Source organism: Triticum urartu, chromosome 7 (genome assembly GCF_003073215.2).
Source record: "Triticum urartu cultivar G1812 chromosome 7, Tu2.1, whole genome shotgun sequence".
Taxonomy (NCBI): Eukaryota; Viridiplantae; Streptophyta; class Magnoliopsida; order Poales; family Poaceae; genus Triticum; species Triticum urartu.
The window spans coordinates 108,694,627-108,704,515 of NC_053028.1; the positions used below are offsets into that span (position 1 = coordinate 108,694,627).

The window sequence follows — 9,889 nt, forward strand, 5'->3', positions numbered from 1 at the left end:
CGACGCCAAAAAATTGGCCCAGTCGCGTCCCCGAAGGTCCTTTTTTTCATCGGCTCGGGCAGAAATTGGTGCCGGTGGACCCAGGCCGAACCCGACGCGCTGGGGCGCTTGGGGGCGCCGGCCGAATCGTTTTTAACGCGAGAATCGACAGGCCCTCCTTGGCAGCGACTCGGCTGTTCTCGTCGCTTCGTCGTCCTCATCGCCTCGGTTCCCGCGGGGAATCAATGCCAAAGCTGCCGCGCGCTGCCGCGCCGATCAGCCTCCATTGATCCCTCACGGGCGGCGCAGTGAAGGCGGGGCGATGCGCGTCCCTCGCCCGCCACGCGTACACACGGCGGCCACGCGGGCGCCGCCTATATAAGTCGCCCCCTCCCACACCGGTGAGCCACTCACAGACCTCGCTCTCCACCGCCGACACCTCCGTTCCTTCCTCTCTTCTCGTCGTTTCCACTTCACCCAATGGCCGAGCGCTACCCAGGCGATGGCGCGGCGACGAACGGCTTCGGCCGACGCCACCTTCACGAGGACGAACCCCGGCTTCTCTATGAGGCCGAGTACCCGGTCCCGCCGGACATGCGGGTGCCCGGAGCGTGGAGGATAAGCGCCGGCATGGTCCCGGTGCCACCGCCGCCCACCGGGGCGGCACGTCGTGCGGAGATCGCCCGTATCCATGCCTCTCTGCCGCAGGCGGCGAGAGAAGGGCCGAGGTACACCCCCGACAGCTCGATGTGGGAGCCGTACTTTCGTCGCTGCTATAACGAGCAGCTCGAGGCCACCAACGGCGTCATCCCCTCCGGGAGGCTCAACGCCGACGGGCGCCGCCGATGGTGGGGCGTGCCCAGCCGCACGCTGCAGGCCGTCCTCGAGCACATCGAGGGCGGCAACACGCCGAGGCTGGAGTATCCCGCTCCCTCTACCTTCTCCCGCCGGCGTGGGAGCTCGTGGACGCCACGCCGCATGGACCCGGCATCCTCCTCCTCGTCCGACGGCTCTCCCTCCCTCCTCTCCGTCAAGCCGGAGCCCCAGGACGCGCCGATCAGCCGGCGCACCCGTAGCTGCGGCGTCCGCATCGCCGAGTTCTTCCCCGCCTCCGCCCGCCTCGTTAGGTCGAAGGTGGAGTCCAGCCTCCCCGCGGAGTACGAGGCCATAGCCTGGTCCGGCTTCTCCGACGAGGCCGCCCTCAAGTGGGCGCGGGACGACTACCTCCACGACGAGATGGTCCGGCAGCGCCGAGCCCTGCAGGAGATAGCCGCCCGCCAGCGTGGGCGCGAGGACGAGCACGTCATGGTGATCCTCGACAGCGGCGAGGACGAGGACGCCCCCGGACCGTCCAACCTGCCGCGCGTTGGCGACCCTGGGCAGGGGAGCAGCAGGGACGGCGGCCCGCGAAGGAGGCGACGACGACGACGACAGCGGCGACCACACGCAGTTCTACAGGCTCCTCGGCATGTAGAGCTTCAGGACGGCGGGCGGTAAGGAACGGCGACGGCGACGGCTTGTCTAGTAGTGTTTTTTTTTCCTTCTTTTGTAAAATATTTTATGAACTCGCCGAAGTTTGGTTAAATTTACGCCTTGCTTAACGTCGGTACGTCTTCAGGCGGCGATTTTTAGCGTCTCTTAGGGGGCCAACGGCTGGAAATGCTCTTAGCATTCGCGCAAGCACAACTCACAAACCATGAGAGCTTATATATGTCTCTGCCTACCCATTTCTAGCTCACTGCAGATACTCGCACACTCTTCCCGGCCGGCATGGCTGCTCTCTCGCCAGCTCTCCTCATCTCCATCCTTGTGGTCCTCGTCGCCACTGCCACCACAGCCCAATGCCGCCCTCAGAAAGACCACGGCCACGCCGCCAAGACCGCCTTTTCCCCGCTAGCCACCGTCCACGCCATCTGCAGCACCACCCCACACCCGGCGTCGTGCCTCGCGTCGGCCGCCGTGCACCTCGACGCCGCCACGGCCCATCTCCTGGCGTCGTCCATCACCGTCCCCCTCCTCCCGGCGAGCATCCTCTCGGTCGCGCTCGCCTCCCTCCGCGGTGCGCTCTCGGCCGTCTCCTCCCTCTCCCCCGTCCTCTCCTCCACGCTCTCGGCCCCGTCGTCCTCGACGACGCCGCTCCGGCGCGGCGCCGCGCAGGACTGCCTCGAGCTCCACGACGCCACGCTGGGCTCCCTCTCGCGCTCCGCCTCGCTGCTCGCGTCCCCCGGCGAGGGCCTCCCCTCGGTGCGCGCGCACCTCTCGGCCGCGCTCACCAACAAGGCCACCTGCCTCGACGGCCTCGCCGGCGCCTCCGGCCCGCGGATGGACGGCCTGCTCGCCTCCCTCGACGACGCCTACGAGCACGTCTCCAACTCGCTCTCCCTCGTCGCCCGCCGCGGCGGTGGAGGGTCCGCGGCCAGCTTCCAAGCCACGGTGGCCAAGATCATCCACCACAACCGGCGCCTGCTCCAGGACGACGAAGACAGCGATGGGGACGACGACGACAGCAGCCGCAACGACAACGACGACGACAACAGCCGCAACGACAACGAGGACAGCGGCAACAGCGACGGCAACAACGGCAGCGGCGACACGGTGATCACGGTGGCGAAGGACGGGTCGGGGAACGTCCGGACGGTGGGGGAGGCGGTGGCCGCGGCGCCGAACAACAGCGAGGCGAGGACGGTGATCCAGGTGAAGGCCGGGACGTACGTGGAGAACGTGGAGGTGCCCCCGTACAAGACGAACATCGCCCTGGTCGGCGAGGGCCGCGACGTGACGGTCATCACCGGCAGCCGCAGCGCCGCCGACGGCTGGACCACCTTCCGCACCGCCACCGTCGGTAATCATCGCCTATCATTACATCCTAACCAACTCTACCTGCATAGCGTCAGCGCGGTGCGCACGCACGCTACATTGCTCCGTGTTGCCATGCACGCATGCACGCACGCACGCTGCTGCTGATGTCTGTGGACTGTGGCATTGTTCTTCACGTACACGTAACGTAACCAAGGCTCACTCACTGACTCTGAGCAGCGAGAGAATAGTCAAGCGTAGGACATGATGCATGCACGGATAATGCATCACCTAGGAATCTGGCCTGACGCAGATCTATCTAAATTTACGTTTTTGGGCGCATGCGGGTCCAGATTCCGGAGGTGCATGAGTCGAGTCGGATGCCATTGATCCATCACATGCATGTGTTCGTGTTCGCTCCTCGAGCTAAAATCCGAAACACCACCATGGACCTGCATGCCTGTCACCTGTCAGAATGTTGGCCGCTCTTAACACTTAACCCTAGCTAGCTTCGCTCGACAACAACTCATCGACAAAAACATCATTCTTCCGGTCCTGACGAGCGAGACCGACGATCAAACGGCCGGGATTGACTGATCTGATCAGACGTGCACGCATGAACATGCAGGGGTGTCCGGCGAGGGGTTCCTGGCGCGGGACATCGCGTTCCGCAACACGGCGGGCGCGGCAAGGGGGCAGGCGGTGGCGCTGCGGGTGAACGCGGACATGGCGGCGGCGTACCGCTGCGCCGTCGACGGCCACCAGGACGCGCTCTACGCGCACTCCTTCCGGCAGTTCTACCGCGAGTGCGCCCTCTCCGGCACGGTGGACCTCGCCTTCGGCAACGCCGCCGCGGTGCTCCAGGCGTGCGCGCTCGTCGCCGGCGCGCCGGTCCCGGGCCAGTCGAACGTGCTCACGGCGCAGTCCCGGGGCGACCCGAACCAGGACACGGGCTTCGCCGTGCACAACTGCACCGTGGAGGCCTCGCCGGAGCTGCTCGCCAGCGGCGTCGGCACCCGCACCTTCCTCGGCCGGCCGTGGGGCGCGTACGCGCGGGCGGTGGTCATCGAGTCCTTCCTGGGCCCGCTCGTGGACCGCGACGGGTGGACAGGCTGGCCTGGCGCGGAGCCGGGCCGCGCCGACACGGTGTACTTCGGGGAGTACGCGAACGAGGGGGCCGGCGCCGGCACGGGCGCGCGCGTGGGCTGGGCCGGGTTCCACGAGATGGACTACGACGAGGCCGCCCAGTTCGCCGTCGACAAGTTCATCTACGGCGACGACTGGCTCGCCGCCACCTCCTTCCCCTACGACCAAGGCATCTAAACTACGTACGTTGGATCTCAAGAATTCAGAGGTTAATCTTGAACTGTTACCGCGTTAATTTCGGCAAGATGTTCAGTAAGTTCTGTTAATCTGTTTGTGTCATGATCCAACTGAATCAGATGATTTTTGGATCTGTGAGGTGTACAACCAATCAGCAGTTTTTACTACTGTATTTGAAATGCAGATGATCCTTTTAGTAATGTAAATGCAAAACTTTTCTTTGAATTTCTGATCTGTTGGGGCCAGATAATGACATCTTCTAAGTGGTTCGTGCGTTCCCAAGTGGGTACGAAGTCCACTGAGTTTTGTAACGCTGAAGCTTATAATTGGTGATGACACGGCGTGCAGCAACAGCAAGAGGTTAAGGAGATCCTACTGTCTGGACTGTCCACGATGATGGCGACATGCACACAACGTCCAGCTGCAAACCCACGAGAGAGTTCTACCGACTTGGCTCTCTATTATCAGTGTTGATGATTGATTCGCTAGTCATAGTTAATTTCAAAAAAGCGAGAGAGAGAGATGAACATAGTTTTTCTTCTCTGTTTGTTTCCATGGTCGACATAATTTTGCTAACTGAAATGTTGTTGTGGTTTTTTGTTTCGACGAAAATCACTTTCTAAAGTTCTTTAACTCTCTGTCCAGTGAGAACACAGGATGATACCTCACAGTCACAGGCCACATATTGCAACGGGGTAGTTGCAGTGATCAGATATTCAGATCTCCCCACCTATCTTTTCATCGTCGACGCAAGTAGTATCAAGATCTCGCCCTTTCAGAAACCTTTCTAACTGTTTCCATATAAAAAGATCATCACTGTCATATAACTGATTCGTATGCTAGCACACAACAACAGCAAAGCAGAAGTGATTGTGGTGATATTAACCAAGCTGTTTGCAGAATAAAATATCACTGCTAGTTAAGCAGGGCATTTGCCACACATGGCTGCTCCTCCGGTTATTCCAGTTATTGCTCTTACTTGATCGGTCCCCCCACCCCTTGATCACTTCAGAGCTGCCACTTCTGATCGTTCTTGTGCAGAAGACCGTCCTCGGCGCCGTCCTCGAAGACCCGAAGCGTCGCGAGACGGATGAAATCGGTGACCTGGACTCCCACAGGCCTGTTCTCACAGCACAAAATGAGTAAGTTTCAGGCTGATCATCAGACACGAGAATTTTCCACCAAGGCAACAAACACCTCTTTCTCGGTTTCTCCTACCAAGCAACAGCACACAGAGGAGAAAATAAACATTCAGAAACAGATGATCAGTTGAACTCACCACGGGAAGCAGGCCTTCTCCGGCAGCCGCATTCCGAGCCTCGGGCCCTCATCGTAGCCCTCGCAGACGAGCTCCCCCTTGTCGTCCCTGTAGCACACGATCCCTCTCACCTGGTCCTCGAACACCTGCCGATCAGATCACCAGTTCAGGGAGGATTTACTCGAAAAGGAAAACAATTCAGAGAGGAAACCTAGATGTCTCCTTGGATCAAGCACAGACACGGATGATCCAAGTGTGCACCGACCAGTGCAAGATAATTTATAGTACCTTGTTGCTGGTTGGTGCAGCAAAGGAGAGGTGCGAGGATGGCTGGTTGCGTTCATGGGCTGCAGAGGTTCTGAAGCTCAAGGCTGCCGCCGGGTTCCTTGCGCCGAGTCTCGGGCCGGTGGTGGCCACGGAGGAAGAAGGGTGAGGATGGCAGTAGCTTCTGAACGCCATTTTCTGGTTGGTTTCTGGTGAGGAGTCTGGGGTTCAGCAGAGTAGAGGGCCTTGTGTTGCCTATATGCTAAAATTCTGAATGATTTTCTTGGGAGGAGGAAGGGAGGGCATGGCCAGTTACAGGGCCATGGCACTTTAATAAGGTGTTTGTACTTTCTTGTAGGCTGTAGGGGCCGGGGTGGCAATCATCGGAAGGAAGGACGGAAGCAGCAGCAACCGCAAAGCTTGCAATATCTACCTATTTTTCTATTGCAAGCTACACTTGGTGCGTCGTGGCCTTCCATTTTAGCTGTCTGATGATTTTGTTTCTGTTGGACTTTCTGCATTTCAGTTGCCTTTTTGTAATCCATGTTGCCATAGATACATTATACATTCTCAAAACTGTGTAAACATTACGATCAAAATGCTAAATCTTTTACTACTCCCTCCGACCCATAGTAATTGTCGCTGCTTTAATATAACTTTGTACTACTAAAGCAGTACTTTCTTAAAAAAAAACCATAACTGTCCTTAGCTTGCATCACACAAAAACACAAAATGTAAGAAAGGGATGGCCACTGCAATCAACCAGCTTTGGTATAATTAGCAGTGTCAATCTACATGTAGTATAATAACACTACGCGGCTGAGGGTTTTGCCTCGTTGGGGTCGGTGGGCCAGCGCCATTACCTCACCAACATTATCATCATAGATGTTAATGACATTCCTCAATCGGATTCAGCATAAATAATCCCCAATCTGACGTGACAGCAACAGCTAGCCTTATCCGATGATGCGCGCCAAGAATCGCTAGTTGTGCTAAACAATTGCTTTGCCATGTGACCATCTCATTATCAACGGGGCAGCGATCTTAAGAAAGAGGAGAGGGGTGGCCATCTTGTCCTCTAGCACCGGCGCAATCTAAGCCACAAAATGGAGGGTTATGACATGGCAAACATTGTGTGGGAATTGCCATGAAAAATAAGAAACGTTCTAAATTTGCCAGGTTCAAATGATATCACTAGATTTGTCATGAATGAAATTTAGTTTCAGGGTTTCTGTCAGTGTTCTGCTTAAATATGCTCCCTCCAATCCTATGCAGTTCAATTTTGAGAGCAAGCGTTTCAATCATTCATGCTCATGTAGGCCAAACAAGTGTGATGTGGGTCGGGATCCTCTGCAGTACTGGACGGTGCAGTAGTGCATATGACATGTGGGATCGGGTCCACACGACAGCAACCGTACCGCATATGATGCGCTAAAGCAGATGATAACACCATTATTTCCAGCGGGGGCAGTTGACGATGTATTTTTGGTTTTAGCATGATTTTAGGTGTTTGATGAAAAGGTACTCGTTTGCTTCCAGGTGTGTCTTGGTAATCATGTTTTTGTAGGAATCAGGCTGCCACCAGCTAGATGCTATAAGTAGCCGTGACACCCAGCACAGTCCAAGTGGAGGCAAAGAGGGGTACGTGCATATATCTGAAAATGTTGGGTGAGGAGTCACATATCACAATCACACTTGGTTGGAAAACTTTGGAGTGTTAGCCACTTCAGTGTCGCACATCGTGAATGATTTGGGTTGGTTCTTGTTGGTCGAGGCCGACACACCTGAGTTCAGTGGCCTGAGAGATTGCAACCCATAAAAGAAAGAAAAAGAAGATCGGCGATAAAACCCGGCACGGATTAGAATCGTATCATTTTGTGCCTCAGCAAAGTAAACCAAATTCAAGCAGACCTGCCGATCAGATCGCCAGTTCAGAGAATAGATGGCAAGTGCTTCTGAACTGCATTCTGCAACTTTTTGATTTCCTGGTGGCGGGCGAGGAGTCTGGGGTTCAGCGGAGGGCCTTGCTGGCTATATATTCCAAAATCTGAGTGCACTTCTTGGGAAGGGGAGTGAAAGGGTATGGCTGGCTCAGAGTCCTGACATTTTGAGGTCTCGGTGCCTGGCAGTTTGTAGGGCAGGGGATGCTAGTCTTGACTCTTGAGAAGTTTGGAACGAGGGTCTCAATCAAGTAGCCAAGAATGATGCACATATGGATGAATAGTTGATGAGTGTAGATGGAATTTCTTATCGTTGTTTGCAGTTGATCGATATTTGACATGAACGGATCGTTGTGCTTTGCTTGCAGTGAAAAACAGATTCATCATGCAAGCTGCTATGCATGAAGAAAACTCCGCACGTATCCACGGTCCACCCTATTTTGAGATTGGGACTGCAGCCTTGTGGTACTAGCATTGTCACGTAATCCTTCCATTATTGAATTTGTACACATATTTTCTTCAGTTACATTCCAATGTTATTTTTCAGATAAATTTCACATTTAGTTAGATAATAATTTATTAAAAAGATCAATTCAAATTTAATAGCCTTTTCAAGATGTACTCCAGAGAGATTTCACTGAATTTCAGAAAAAATAATCAACAAGTTTCACGGCTCACATCACTTTCAGAGTCATTCAATCATACTCACACAATCTTAGTTGTATTCCATGGACAATTCACACGACCTGAAAACTGTGAACAATCTCAGAGGCATTTCAGATCAATTGCAGAGATATTACACACAAATTCATTTTTCTCGAAGACAAAAGAACTATTCCACATAAGAATATCCAAGCTGCTATGCGAATCAAAAAATTTCCACGCACAAGTTTCAGTGCAATTTCAAAAAGATCCACAATCATACCACTCTATACCACAATGATTTATAAAAATTTGAACCACGCATCATTGAAATATCACCTAACAGACATTTCAGAAACATTCACTCAAATGTTTTAGGAAAATCATAAATGTTCCACAAATACTGAAATTGATTTGGAGATACAATCCACAATTTTTTTTTTTCAAATTTTGATTATGATTTCAACGACATAATTCAAAAGGTTGTGTAAAATGACTGAATACACACGGTCAAATCGATTCACTAAAGATCCCGCAAAAATATTACAAGATTGATGGATTGGATAAAAATTAGGAACAAAAAAAATAGAAACGAAGAAATCGAATCGAACCAAAAAAGGATTAATTTCCAACCAAAATAAGTGGGCCATTTGGGAGTTGACTCGCAGTGGGTCGGTGGCCGTATTTACCGTGTGAATGGTAATATCCCATCGGGAACCACTATTTGCTGCTCTGTATGGCAAATAGTCGGGCATTCACATAGGTGAGCTCGAGCGGGCCAGCCCATATAAAGCATTTCCCTCCTGCACGTTTTCTTTCTATTTTTTTGAACGCGGCTAAGTATAACCCCTTTTACTCTAGCAGTTGGTTTTTAGTTGGTCTGAAAGTAAATAGTATTTTGAAAAACTGAAATCATTTTAATACTACATAAAAAATTTTCAAGTATGATTTTTTTAGAAATTCCAATATTTGAAATTGAGGATTTTTTGGGGCAAGGAACAATTATGGTCATTTTTATAATTTGTGAACAAATTTTAAAAGAAACATTTTTAAATGCCAACATTTTTTTGAAATACAAACATTATTTAAATTCCTGAACAATTATTGAAAAGGCAAAAACTTAGATTCATAAAAAAATTGAAAACAAGATTTTTCTAATTTCCTATTTTTTCAAAACATGATTTTTATTTTTTAAAAAATAAACTAAAAATTGAAATTATGAACATTGTTCATGATTTTGAAAATTATAAAATTTACAAAAAAAGAATGAACAGAAAGAAAACAGGAAAATAAGAGAAACAAAACAACCAAAAAACCAGTATAGAAAGCAACATAAAGTAAAAAAAAAAAAGGTTAAGGAACCTTCTAGAAAGATCACAAAACTGATGAAAGTCAGCTTGAAACCTTCTAGAAGGTTTAAAAAAACCCTCAGCTTACTGCTGAAATGTGCATGCCCACTTGGTCGCTCGCTCGCTCGTCCATGTGCGAATCGTCGATAGTTGGACGTAATCCATGTCAGCTAGGAATACCCGGGGTGGAATAATTAACGAGTACCCCAGAGGGCTTCCCTATGGGTATTGCTAGCGCGCATGGAGCGTTTTCAGTCGACACATGCCATGCGATCATCTTTTTTTATTTTTGCGCACATTTTTTGAGGTTTGCATTTTTCTTGGGTTTTCCCAAGTTT

General features: G+C 51.9%; 2 protein-coding genes across 2 annotated transcripts; one reads left to right on the forward strand and one right to left on the reverse strand.

Moving 5' to 3' along the window:
• The first annotated feature begins 1,701 nt into the window (after nucleotides 1-1,701).
• LOC125523730 (pectinesterase-like) lies at nucleotides 1,702-4,323 on the forward strand. Its single transcript, XM_048688793.1, has 2 exons — nucleotides 1,702-2,821; nucleotides 3,404-4,323. Exons 1-2 carry the CDS (start codon nucleotides 1,750-1,752, stop codon nucleotides 4,096-4,098), a joined length of 1,767 nt encoding a protein of 588 aa, XP_048544750.1. The 5' UTR covers nucleotides 1,702-1,749; the 3' UTR covers nucleotides 4,099-4,323.
• Nucleotides 4,324-4,871: 548 nt separating this feature from the next.
• LOC125523732 lies at nucleotides 4,872-5,939 on the reverse strand. The gene is made up of 3 exons (XM_048688794.1): nucleotides 5,645-5,939; nucleotides 5,378-5,502; nucleotides 4,872-5,218 (listed from the first exon to the last, which is right to left on the reverse strand). Exons 1-3 carry the CDS (start codon nucleotides 5,813-5,815, stop codon nucleotides 5,107-5,109), a joined length of 408 nt encoding a protein of 135 aa, XP_048544751.1. The 5' UTR covers nucleotides 5,816-5,939; the 3' UTR covers nucleotides 4,872-5,106.
• Nucleotides 5,940-9,889: the final 3,950 nt, after the last annotated feature.

Excerpts from the sequence above, each read along its gene's own strand:
- LOC125523732 (XM_048688794.1), bottom strand. The coding sequence starts at position 5,815 with ATGGCGTTCAGAAGCTACTGCCATCCTCACCCTTCTTCCTCCGTGGCC. Across the intron at positions 5,503-5,644 it reads CTGCACCAACCAGCAACAAG|GTGTTCGAGGACCAGGTGAG; the intron begins GTACTATAAATT and ends TCTGATCGGCAG. Across the intron at positions 5,219-5,377 it reads GAGAAGGCCTGCTTCCCGTG|GCCTGTGGGAGTCCAGGTCA; the intron begins GTGAGTTCAACT and ends CTGTGAGAACAG.
- LOC125523730 (XM_048688793.1), top strand. The coding sequence starts at position 1,750 with ATGGCTGCTCTCTCGCCAGCTCTCCTCATCTCCATCCTTGTGGTCCTC. Across the intron at positions 2,822-3,403 it reads CTTCCGCACCGCCACCGTCG|GGGTGTCCGGCGAGGGGTTC; the intron begins GTAATCATCGCC and ends ATGAACATGCAG.